This window comes from Staurois parvus, unplaced genomic scaffold (assembly GCF_062004578.1).
Source record: "Staurois parvus isolate SC_StPar_1 unplaced genomic scaffold, SC_StPar_1.0 ptg000086l, whole genome shotgun sequence".
Classification (NCBI taxonomy): Eukaryota; Metazoa; Chordata; class Amphibia; order Anura; family Ranidae; genus Staurois; species Staurois parvus.
Genome location: NW_028317882.1, coordinates 5616946 through 5630285, shown reverse-complemented (window position 1 = coordinate 5630285; position 13340 = coordinate 5616946). Strand labels below are relative to the sequence as shown.

At 41.5% G+C, this 13340-nt stretch overlaps 1 protein-coding gene across 1 annotated transcript in view; it reads right to left on the bottom strand.

The window, feature by feature from the left end:
• Window positions 1-13340, bottom strand: part of LIN54 (lin-54 DREAM MuvB core complex component) — a 71010-nt gene that overhangs the window by 26639 nt on the left and 31031 nt on the right. The window contains exons 8-10 of the mRNA XM_089669997.1: window positions 12175-12372; window positions 5054-5145; window positions 3943-4014 (exon numbers count right to left, since the gene is read on the bottom strand). Coding sequence (XP_089526123.1) covers window positions 3943-4014; window positions 5054-5145; window positions 12175-12372 — 362 coding nt within the window. The remainder of the gene's footprint in view (window positions 1-3942; window positions 4015-5053; window positions 5146-12174; window positions 12373-13340) is intronic.

Genomic DNA, 13340 nt, shown 5'->3' with positions numbered 1-13340 from the left:
AGAGGCTTTATAGCGACTTACACGTGTAATATGTTTAACATTGCGCTGTTTATCTCCTCCAACCCTCCCTGCCTCTCTCCAGCACTGCAACCGGGAACTAGCAGGGAGGAGAGACCTTGCAGTGTAATGAGCACCGATTGGGTGCTCCTTAGGAAAGGGAGGGTCGGGGCTTATAATTTATCCCTTTCGCTGCCAGAGACATATTTGCATTTTTTGCACACGTTTAAAAAAATCATTTTAGGCCTGAAGATTACATAAAACCCCAAAACAGGATATATTTTCTGAAAGCAGAGATCCTAGAGAATAAAACAGTGGTAGTTCCAATTTTTTACATCACATGATATTACCGCAAAATTTTTGTAAGAAGTACAAGTAAGTTAATTTTACGGCACAAAAAAAAGCAATACATTCCCCTATTTTTTTTGTAAAATATAAAAGATGAGGTTGCACCAAGTAAATAGATAACCAACTTGTCAAACCTTAAATTTGTGCGCGCTCGTGAAATGGAGGCGAACTTCAGTACCCTATATTTTCTATAGACGACACATTTAAAGCTCCTTATAAGTCTCCTAGATTGTAAGCTCCAAGGAGCAGGGCCCTCCTTTCCCTCTTGTATTGAACTGTATTGTCTCCCATTATATTGTAAAGCACTGAGCAAACTGTTGTCGCAATATAAATCCTGTATAATAATAATAATATGTCACCAGCTTAGTGTTACGGAGGAGGTCTGGTGCTAGAATTATTGCTCTTATCCCAGCGTGCGCGGTGATATGCAACATGTGTATTGCAATCAACGGTTTCATGCATAGGCACCCCAGCGGGTGTGTTTACATTTGTACGTGTGTATATGTGGGGATGGGGGCCTTTTTTCTGGGGGGATGGTATGTGCTTGGGTGTAACTTTCATTTTTTACAATAAAAAAAAAAAATTTTCCATCACAAAGTCCCCTATGTGATGATTTTTGGTGACAGGTTCTCTTTGAGACATCCAAGGTCTAAAAGACCCTGCATGGCTCCCCTCTGCTCCACTGAATGTAATGTGATGCACATCTGCACCAAATTACATTCATTCCTGGGGATTGTATTACAATCTCTCAACGGGGACCTGGAAGTGACATCGTAACATATCTTTCGGGTCAGCACAAGAAGGGGAGGGGAGTGGACTTGTTTGCTCTTCTCCCTCCTCTCTAGCCGATGGCGAGCCGGGCCCACAGATAGGCAAGGGGAGCCTGAGAAACCTCACATCAGGGGTGCGGAGAGACTGGCACTGTGTGAAAGCAATCGGCGGCAGCGCTGCCGCCGACTGCTTCACCTGACAGGTGAGCCTGCTGCTTGCCCGCAGCAGGGCTAAAGGAAGAGAAAAACTACCTGCCCAGCTCTCTATTTTGCATGTGTAGCTCAGTGTACATGCAAAAGCATCTTGCAAGGATGAGTGCAAGACGTGTATGCTGAAAAAAGATCTATGAGTTTATGTATAAAATGTTTGCTGTGCCTATATGGCAAACATCCAGACAAAATTGCTGTAGTATCTCTAATATGTGTAGTTCCTATATCGTCAGCACTACCTAGTGGCCAAAATGCCTTTTCCCCCTCCCAGAAATTCCTCAGGAAACAAAAGCATTTTGTGGCCATGAAATGGAGATGATGGTGATGATGATATAGGAACCATACATAATAGAGGAAGTACAGCAATTTTCATCCTGACTGTGTGGATGTTTGTCGCATTCGCAAAACATATGTTTTATACATTGACCCTATATTATGTCTCTATCGCAATAAAAATCCTTCTGCTTCAATATGCATGGGCAAATCATACACTTTCCATAGGATCTAGAACAAAGTATTTAGCTATGCACTGTCACATTCCAAGCAATTGTTCACAAAAGCAGGCTGCAAATCTTCAGATCAACGTTTACCAATAACCGTATAGAGCAACAAGTTACCCCTTTAACCACTAGCCTACCGGGCACTTTCACCCCCTTCCTGCCCAGGCCAATTTTCAGCTTTCAGCGCTGTTGCACTTTGAATGACAATTGCACAGTCATGCAACACTATACCCACATGAAATTTTTATAATTTTTTTGAGACAGATAGAGCTTTCTTTTGTTGGTATTTAATCACCTCTGGGTTTTTGATTTTTTGCTAAACAAACCAAAAACAACAGAAAAATTTGAAAAAAAAGTTTTTTTGGTTTTTTTCTTAGTTTCTGTTATAAAATTTTGTAGATGAGTAATTTTTCTCCTTCCCTGATGTGCTCTAATGAGGCTGCACTGATGGGCACTGATGAGGAGGCACTGATGGGCATTGACAGGCATCACTGGTGGGAATTCACAGACATCACTGATGGGCACTGAAAGGCAGTACTTATATATGGCACTGACAGGCGGCACTGACTCGCACTGATTGGCGGCACTGACAGGCAGCACTGAAAGGCAGCTCAGATGGGCAATGATATGTGGCATTGATGTATACTGGTAGGCACTGATATGTGGCATTGATGTGCACTGATGGGCACTGACAGGTGGCATTGATGGGCAAAAACAGGTGGTGGCATAGAAGGGCACTGACAGGTGGCACTGATGGGGCTACACTGATCATTAGTGCCCTGATGATCAGTGTAGATGTCCCCTTTGAGGAATGCCGATTACCGGCTCTCCTCACGCGCTGTCAGCGCGTGAGGAGAGAAATGCCGACAACCGAAATTTCCTTATTTACATGCGATCAGCTGTGATTGGACACAGCTGATCACATGACAGAGCAGAAGTCATTGGCTCTTTCCATTGATCGGTGATCTGCTATATCCCAGGGACACAGCGCACCACCGATCGTCGCGTTGCACGCCCGGTTAGAGTGGGAGGATGTCATACGATGTCCTCCCAGAATGAGAGAGCCGCCTTGCGCCAATCATTTCCTTATATGGCGGGCGAGAGACGGTTAAAATGACCAGCTTTTATTTATTTACTGTATGTAAAACCTTTATCCCCAATGGAAAAAAAACGGTTCACTGTAATTGCAAAGTGTTAGCTGGAATTTGGCTTCAGTTTGTTAGTGTACCTATATCTGCTAGTCCACCTAACACTCCACTCCGCTCTTTCTGCTGATCGGTGGTCCGCTGTGCCCCAGGGACACAGCACACCCCCGGGATGTGCATGCGCAGTTAGAGTGGGAGGACGTCATATGATGTCCTCCTAGAACAAGAGAACCACCTTGCGCCCATGATTTCCATATATAGTGGGTGGGAGGCGGTTAAACATAACTTGAATAGATTCTCCTTCACTGATAACATTTGTTGATCTGACAAACAGAGATCTAGATGTGTTTGTGGCTTTCAGTTTAAAGCCGAAGTTTAGCTAAAAATAAAAACATAAAATCAGCACAGGGGACACAGTTTAATGATGTGTTGATTCTTCTTTCAGTAGAATTCTTCCTCTGTCCTGACAACCCCCCACCCTAAATATTCAGGCGTGGTGAGCTCTCATCAAGAGAGCTTGACTATGCCTGCCCTTTCCTGCCAGATCTGTCATTCATATAAGCTGTACTTGTATCTACGAATGCATCATTCATCTGCCCATGCCCCATTCAGATATCCATAAAATACAGGCTATGGTGTCTCCTGAAATATCCTCTGCAGAATTTTGCAAAGATGTTTAATAGGTTGAGAAGCCAGTCACATTACTGAGAGATCATATCAGTGAGCTCTCCTCCTCACAGATGTCTGTCCATTTGAATGGAGGTTTGCTTCCTTTGGAGTCCTAAAGCAAAAAAAGCACTAAACACATTTGTAAAGCATAGCACTGTGCCTTGTATATGTGCCGCAGCAAGGCCATACAGCTGCTTTAAAAAACAGACCCCTTTTTTTCAATATACATTTCTTGTTTGAATAAATAATGCAATGTATGAAAATCAGCAGCTTCTAAACAAGTACATAGAATAAACTACTCACAGTTTCAGGCACAATGATTTTGTACAATTACATGGCTTTCTTGGTCGACTTGTTGATTCTGAAGAAATTATGCTATGAAGGTGAAAGACCAGAAAGATGACAAGTATTATAATTTAAAATTTCTCTGTTTCCAAACTAAACAGAAAATATATATTTATCTTCAAAATCTTCACTTTTCAATGGGATGTTAAGCTTACACTTCATTGTTTTCAAACAGTATCAAAAGCACCAAATCTTCCAATTAGTGGTGTATAATTTAATTTGTTAAAGAAGTGCTCTGCCCCCCCCCCAGCGCTCACTGGAGCACCAGGAAAGAGAGGGGGCGGCAGCAGCAGATAGCTCAGGCTCTCTACAGAGTGCTGAGAGGCAGAGCCAACTGCCAGTTAGGAATCTGGGTGGATCCTGACATTGCTGTTGGGATCCCTCTAGAGTCTGGAAAGGCTCTGTGATGTCAGCTGACAGCTGGTCACAGGAGAGCGCAAGTAAGGGCACTCCAGTAACCCATAATAGAAGTATGGCCAAAAGAGCAAATTAAACCTTCAAGGATATAAAAGAATAATTACACACTGGGCATAAGCATCTTTTTGTTATTTGTCACATAAGATCTTCCAAACTACATTATTACTGCAGACTAAGAGGGATAATCTCTTCATTATTATTCTATTTAAAAAGCGACCTTATAGGAATGAAAGCAGAAAAGATATTGTTTAACCTGGGCCTTCTCTACGCACGCACACACACACACAGATCTGTATTACGGTAAACAGATAAACTATACAAAGCACTATCCGGCAAATGGTGTTGTCACCAGGGAACTTCAGTTACTGAAATAGCTTTTTGCAGATTAAAGCAATCCACGATTTTGAGCTCTACAATACACCTGCAAGCACCTTCAAGTGCTTTACATGACTGTTGCCAATTTAGCAACTTTAACATGAAATAAAAGGTTCACTTTTAACATTACCTGGAGTTTTCATTAACCATAAAATATTCATAAAAACATACCAGTGTATATGCTACTTTTGCTATATAATAAAAGCTTGCTTATAAAATGTCCAATTGCTTAAAAATCTATCAGTTTAAAAAATGACAAAACAAAAGTTATACTCACCCATTTAACGGTCCCCGGGGCTGATTCTGTGAACTCTGAGTAGCAGATAATCCTGCATTGCTTGCTATGGAAACATATGAAGACTGCTGCAACTGTATAAACGTAACACAAAATAAATTAACTAGTATGTACAAACAAACATTTCAAAATCTATACTTGACAGATTAGTAAATTATGCAGCTGAGCCATACAAACTGACAAAACCTGGTCAGTGAAAACACAAATAGGCTGTTATAGTAAGTCCATACTGAAACCACATAAGCAATGCCCAACTCTGACATTTATCTACAATTGGTCATTGTAACTTCTGCAGATGTAGTGGAACTAAATGTGAAACTTAATCTATTCAGGTTTCAAAAGCAGTCTATAACCCCATTAAGGAGATTCTCCCTCGCTTCCTGTTGGCATCCTGCGAACAGCATAGGAAATGAGAGGAATCTCCCTAAAAAGAAAAAAAAATCTAACCATTCTCCATTGTGATCAAAACAAAAAGTTTTTTTTTTAAATTGCCAGAGCTGGGCTCCAATTATTTAATTAAACTGTATGGAAAGTTTGAAGAGCGCATTTGAAAACCCCCAAGCCACAAAACATAATGCTTGGAATTAATTGTTTTAGGTTACCAGTGACTAGAATGCTTAACACAGTAGAAGAATTGGTATGGCAGGACACTAATAAGCAAGTTATGACCCCTAATGTAGTACCATGCTAAATATTAAAGTATGACTGCAGTGTCACTTTACATTGTGAACCTGAAGGAGGACTACAGTCAAGAGGTGTTTATTGCCATATCTACCTTCCATTTTGTTCTGGTAACAGGCAGCAAGGAAAGTCTTCCCTACAGGAACATACACTGCAATAAATCCTAACAGAACTTGTAGTTTGCTTATTTAAAGAATATGTTACCCCAACATTTCATATACCTGATGTGTTTGTTGTACCATGTATCCATGTTAAAAAGTATCCTGTGCTCTTCATATTGCTTCTTTTACGTGAAATACCTAGTGATCCTGCCAGTCTTATTTCAAAGTGACAATGCCAGGCATAAGAGCACAAACATCACAGTATAGTCAAGCTTTCTGGATGTGCTGGGAGCACAGCCTGCCTAACCTCCAATTGTCAGACTTATGCCAACATGCCCACTGCACATCCATTCACTGAGAAGATCAGGGTCCTGCTGTTTGATAACCCCCAGCTCTCTAAGAGCCTTATGCAACTAAGAACAGAGATTATGTGTGTGTGTGTGTATGTGTGTGTATATATATATATATATATATATATATATATATATATATATACACAGTGGGGATCGAAAGTTTGGGCACCCCAGCTAAAAATTTGTATTAATGTGCATAAAGAAGCCAAGGAAAGATGGAAAAATCTCCAAAAGGCATCAAATTACAGATTAGACATTCTTATAATATGTCAACAAAAGTTAGATTTTATTTCCATCACTTACACTTTCAAAATAACAGAAAACAAAAAATGGCATCTGCTAAAGTTTGGGCACCCTGCAGAATTTATAGCATGCACTGCCCCCTTTGCAAAGCTGAGACCTGCCAGTGTCATGGATTGTTCTCAATCATCGTCTGGGAAGACCAGGTGATGTCAATCTCAAAGGTTTTAAGTGCCCAGACTCATCTGACCTTGCCCCAACAATCAGCACCATGGGTTCTTCTAAGCAGTTGTCTAGAAAACTGAAACTGAAAATAGTTGACGCTCACAAAGCTGGAGAAGGCTATAAGAAGATAGCAAAGCGTTTTCAGATGTCAATATCCTCTGTTTGGAATGTAATTAAGAAATGGCAGTCATCAGGAACAGTGGAAGTTAAAGCAAGATCTGGAAGACCAAGAAAAATATCAGACAGAACAGCTCGCAGGATTGTGAGAAAAACAATTCAAAACCCACATTTGACTGCACGATCCCTCCAGAAAGATCTGGCAGACACTGGAGTTGTGGTCCACTATTCCACTATAAAGAGGTACTTGTACAAATATGGTCTTCATGGAAGAGTCATCAGAAGAAAACCTCTTCTACGTCCTCACCACAAAAATCATCATTTGAACTTTGCAAATGAACATATAGACAAGCCTGATGCATTTTGGAAACAAGTTCTGTGGACCGATGAGGTTAAAATTGAACTTTTTGGCCAGAAGGAGCAAAGGTACGTTTGGAGAAGAAGGGGCACAGAATTTAATGAAAAGAACCTCTGTCCAACTGTTAAGCATGGGGTTGGATCAATCATGCTTTGGGGTTGTGTTGCAGCCAGTGGCACAGGGAACATCTCACGAGTAGAAGGGAAAATGGATTCAATAAAATTTCAGCAAATTTTGGATGGTAACTTGATGCCATCTGTGAAAAAGCTGAAGTTAAAGAGAGGATGGCTTCTACAAATGGATAATGATCCTAAACACACCTCGAAATCCACGGGGGATTACATCAAGAGGCGTAAACTGAAGGTTTTGCCATGGCCTTCACAATCTCCTGACCTCAACATAATTGAAAATCTATGGATAGACCTTAAAAGAGCAGTGCGTGACAGACAGCCGAGAAATCTCAAAGAACTGGAAGACTTTTGTAAGGAAGAATGGGCAAAGATACCTCAAACAAGAATTGAAAGACTCTTGGCTGGCTACAAAAAGCGTTTACAAGCTGTGATACTTGCCAAAGGGGGCAGTACAAGATATTAACTCTGCAGGGTGCCCAAACTTTTGCAGACATCATTTTTTTGTTTTCTGTTATTTTGAAAGTGTAAATGATGGAAATAAAATCGAACTTTTGTTGACATATTATAAGAATGTCTAATCTGTAATTTGATGCCTTTTGGAGATTTTTCCATCTTTCCTTGGCTTCTTTATGCACATTAATACAAATTTTTAGCTGGGGTGCCCAAACTTTCGATCCCCACTGTATATATGTGTATATATATATATATATATACACACACACACACACACACACACTATATTGCCAAAAGTATTGGGATATAATGAATCTTACGGATTGCTGCAGACACTTTCGAATACATCCTAACTGCCCAAACCACATCTAATGTATGCCGGGCTTTTTCTCCTAGCAACTAAAGCCTAGGAAAAAATGAAGGCAAAACAATGTCCTGATTAGGCCTCATGCACACAGGGCGTTTTTACAGCCACTTTTAGGGGCGTCAGGCGGTTTGGTTTTTTTTACAGCTTCCAAACACCCCTCCAGGTTATCCTATGTGTCCATGCACACATAGACTTTTAGAAGCTTTTAGTGGCAGGAGCCTTTAGGAGCTGTAAAAAAAACCCACTGCCAGTGCATCCAGGAGCATCAGCAGAAAAAATGCTTGACTCGTGTAAATGCATCTAAACACGCATTAACGGTAGGCGCGTTTAACAGTTGAGCGTTAATTCATTTCAATGGCAATAATAAATTATTATTCTGGCCAATTAAAAGAATTAATGCCCAAATACTTGACACCTGTAAAGACGCAGACACTTTTACAAGCATCAGGCGTTTTTTTCTGCCAAAATGCTGCTACCAAGAGAAGGAGCGTTTTTAAAACGTCCTGTGTGCATAAGGCCTTAAGAAGAAAATTCAAAACCACCTTTAGCAAAAACGATGGAAGGGGATGCAGTCCCCTAGTACCAAAAACAGAGCCACCAATTCCGATACTCCTCTTGCCAAAGTGATTGCAAACAAAACGACAACCTTCCGAGTCAAAAGAACTAATGGAATCTCACAGATTGGCTCAAAAGATGGTTTCTGTAAAACAGAGAGGACAAAATTCAAATCCCACGAACACAAGAGTAACCTAGCAATTGGAACCGTAGGAGTTACTTCCTGAAAATTGTACATACCAAAAGAATGAGAAGCAATTGGTCTGACAAAAAACTGCCAGGGCCAGTACCTGGCCTTTTATGTGCTCAAGGCCAAATTCAATTCCACCCCGGATTGGAGAAAATCCAAAATACGTCCAATCATATATTTACAGGGATGAAACTTTCTAGCCTCATATCAAACCACATAAGACCTCCAGGTCCTATGATAAATCTTCCTAGAAGAGGGCTTCCTGGCCCTTCACTAATGTAGGAATACCCGCGTTCAAAACCCTTCAAATGCTTCAATACTTGGGTCTCAATAACCAAGCCATTAAATCCAGGGACTGTAAAGCAAGATGCAATATTGGTCCTTCAGAGCTGGAAGCATCCAAGGGCTGTCCACCACCAGGTTTATGATGTCATATACCATGTTCTCCTGGGCCAAGCTGGTGCAACTAGAATTACTAGTGTTACTTCCTCTCCAACCCTGAGTAACAGACGCAGAAAAAGCTGAACCGAAGGGAAGGCATGAATTAGGGAGAAACCATCCCAAGGTGAAACTAGGGCGTCCACACCAATGGCCTGCAGAATTGCTGGCAACTGAGGAAATCTGCCTCTCAATTCTCCACACCTGAGCTATGTGCTGACAACAGAGCCAGAACATGATGCTCTGCTCATGGCAAAATGCAATCTCCCTGCATCTGGGCAGCCCGACTCCTGGTGCCTCCCTGATGATTGATGGACTGTTGTTGCATTGTCTGACTGCACAGTTCTCTGTAATGGCCTGGAATGGGACGAAGCCTATGGAACTGCCTCAAACGTGGCAACCTTCTTCTCCAGCAGTCTCATACAGAGAGGAGCCGACTGTCCTCTGAACAACAGGTCATCCATATACCCAAGAAAGGATACTCCCTGAACCCTTAAAGTATAACTAATGCCATCATTTTTTTTTTTTTTAGTTGTGGATAGAGTTGAGAGGGATTAGAACATCCATCAGTACTTAATGCTGTCTCTGCCCCCATTAGGGAGATTCACCCACTCTATTTTTCCTGTTTACCATTATCATTGAAAGAAAAAGTAAAAGAAAATCCCAAATTTTGGGGTGTCCCCAAAAAAGTAGATAGGAAATCTTCCAATGGGGACACTAGTCCTGGTGACCTGGAGGGCCCTAAGGGATTCCCTTAATTTGCAAGGATTTCTTTCTCACTGTTTTGGCTATAGGACAGGAAGTCTCCATAATGGGACAGTGATGGACAAAAAAACTGACAGGTGTTATAACCCCCTTACTCCATCCAAAATGTAAAAAAAAAATGTTGCCTATAGCTCTACTTTAACAGGCCCAGCCCTGGAGTTAACACCTTTGTGAAAACCCGAAGGGGTTTGGCCAGTCTAAATGGTAGAGTCACAAATTGAAAAAAGCCGGTCTTCTTTCTCAAATCGTAAAAATTTCTGATGCATGGATAAAATTGGAAAATGGAGATATACATTCCTTACATCCACTGATGCAAGAAAGTCCACCACTGAACAAACCAACTCTATACGAAATGTCCAGATTTTGAAAAACCTGTTCAGACATCGCCATTTAGCTTTAGGACTCTGAAGAGATTGGAGTAAAATCTGAGGAACCTTTCGGTCACAGGAGCTGTTCCGATTACCGTAAGCATAAAGCAACACAGAGAGAGCACTGGCTAGTGCATTATCCTTAAAACATAAGGCAATAGGACCTCCAACAGGCTATAGGACCTCCAACAAAGCTAACGTGTTTCGATGACTAGCCTTTTCCTCAGAGCCAAAACGTGTTTTGGAGGTCCTATTGCCTGGTCATGTGATATAACGAATCGTGGATTGGACTGTGCTGTTTTTATATGATAAACTTATGATATTCGCTATTTCGTGAGTATAATACCACTTTTACATACATAAAAATATGTTTTAAGGATAATGCACTAGGCCAGTGCTCCCTCTGTTTTGCTTTATTCTTACTTGCAGGTGCAGGAGAATTGGTGTTTATCTACTTGGACCGTTCTGATTACCTCCTGTGCCAGCAGAGGATTGAGCGCCTGAAACAGAAACGCCCTCTTCCTCTGATCTACAGGCACATTTATCCTCTTAAACTGTGGAGGAGGAAAGGTCAGAAATTCCAATCTGTACTTGTACACTGTGAAAATGACCCAAAAGTCACTTTTTGCCAGGCCTCCAGAAAAGCCAGCAGCCCCTAGCCCCCCCTCGAATGAGTGGGGGCGCCCTAACACTGTCCCCAGAGCCCAGGGCTCTGAGGAAGAAAGGATCCCCTTCAAAACACGTCAGCCAACCTTCCAGCATCTTCCTTTATCTGGGACTCACACAGTATTCTGAACTACATTTCCAGCGTTAGATATGATATGCTTATAATTATTTGGTGTTTGTAAGTATACATCTATTTTATTTTTTTAATAAATATGTTGCTGCTGAAGTAATGCGCAAGGCTTGTGCGCCTTTTTTTTCACTTTGAAGTTTCAATTTGGGCTTCCCCAGCCTTTCAAAAGTGCTACATAGCGTTGCCCATAGTTGGTGGCTCTATCATGACAATGAAGATTCATCCATATTTGCCTGATCTGGGTTTCTGAGCGCAGGTGGTAATTGGTTTTCCTTTCTAGCCCCTGTATGTCTTCAGGTTCATAAGCCTGCGACATGGATTTCACTGTCTGATCCTCTTCAAGTTCTTCCCCTACCAGCTCCTCATCTATATCTACCCATTATTTATCTACAACTAGAGGAGGATCTGGCAAAGGGGGATGTTCTCACTTCTTACCACCCTGCCCCATGGAGGCGAGCATGCCAGCAATCTTTTTCTTTAGGCCAGTCAAAGCAGAAGCCAAGTCATCCTTACTGAAATAAGCTGAAGTTGATGCCCCTGCACCGGCCACAATATCACAGATATATTGGCTCAAATGCACCTGCCACAAAATCAGTGGGACTATCACCAGAGTCCTTTGGACCTGACACGTTTCTACTCCCAGTGTGTGCAAACACCCTGGCGTGTGTTTGCGCACACAGCAATAGAAACAACTCGAAGCATAAAGGGGGTTGACACAAATAGTCAGCAGTACCTAACTAGATATCTGCAGGAGTACAGGAGACACAAACTGAGCACCACTGGCTCTAAGAATAAAAACAGAAAGACACCTTAGGCCACCCAAAATGTGATCCCCACTTAAAGGGCCCACATGCTGCATAAACACTCACACACATTATAGCCGTGAATATGTGGTCTTTTTTAAGGACTGAACAGGAAGTTGTGGCCCAAATTGGGAGAGGCTGAACAGATAACTAATAACTAACCTGAGTCACATACTGAGCAGGTAGGACGGCATAGCCAACGTTTCCAGTTCCTGGAGCAGGTGTCAGAACAGTACCTGGAGGAAGATTAGTGAGATTGGGCTGAATTTGTGCCAATGGTGTAGCAGGCATGAGAAGTCGCTGCTGTGGTTGGCTGGTGGTCACTATCTGTGAAGGTGCATTTATTGGTTTTGGGGCCACCTAAAAAGAGAAAGATACTGATAAGCACATATACACCACTAATAGCTTTAGGTGGAATATAAAGATGCAAAGTCTTTGTCAAAATGTTTACCTCAAGCGCTTCCCTCAACATCACCAAAGGGTCACAAATAAAATTCAGTGAATAATCATTATTAGAGACAACAGACACACAAAAGGACATGGGCATGATACCAAAGATGGTCAGAGATAGACATGATATAGAAAAATGTCAGAGACAGTGGACATAAGAGCTTGTCAGAGAAAGCGGACAGACTGCGAACATGCCATAGTTGTTGATGCAGACTGGGGACATGTTTCAGGACACAATTATAGACTAGAGATATATTGCATTAGGCTGCTAGAAATCACTTCTATAACAGGGCAATAGAAAAACACAGCATTAGTGTCTGCAGGGGCCCCATGGTCTGCATAAAAAGTGCTGCAACCGGGGACCTAGGGCTGCAGGTTGGGCACCAGGGGTTTAACTTGTTCCTGATAAATGTTTAACTATAAATAACTTTTCACCTTTCAGTGTTGCAACAAAGTGTTTTCAAGGGCATCTGCACATATCTATGTTTAAATACAGCCACCTATACAGCTATAGTGCAAGAGGAGTGTTAAATAGTTAACCTGATAAAAGGCACATGTCCATGGAGTTCAAATGAAGGAAAAGGTAAATAAATAAAAAGTTTGCATCCTAGAAACCCTAAATGTGCTGATTAACTAAATCATCATACGATTTTTTCCAGCAGTTAAAGTCCTTCTGGATCCTCAATGGATAACCAATCTAGAGTGGTACTTTGTTACAAATACTGTAGGCAGCTATTCTTTCCACATTTCAAAACACATCCAGCTTTTTTTAATATTATTTAAACAATCTACAAAGTTAGCTAGAACTAGCTACTGTGGATGTATATTTTACATTTTCACAGCTCTGTAAAGAAACCTTTCTGTATGCAAGGGTTAAA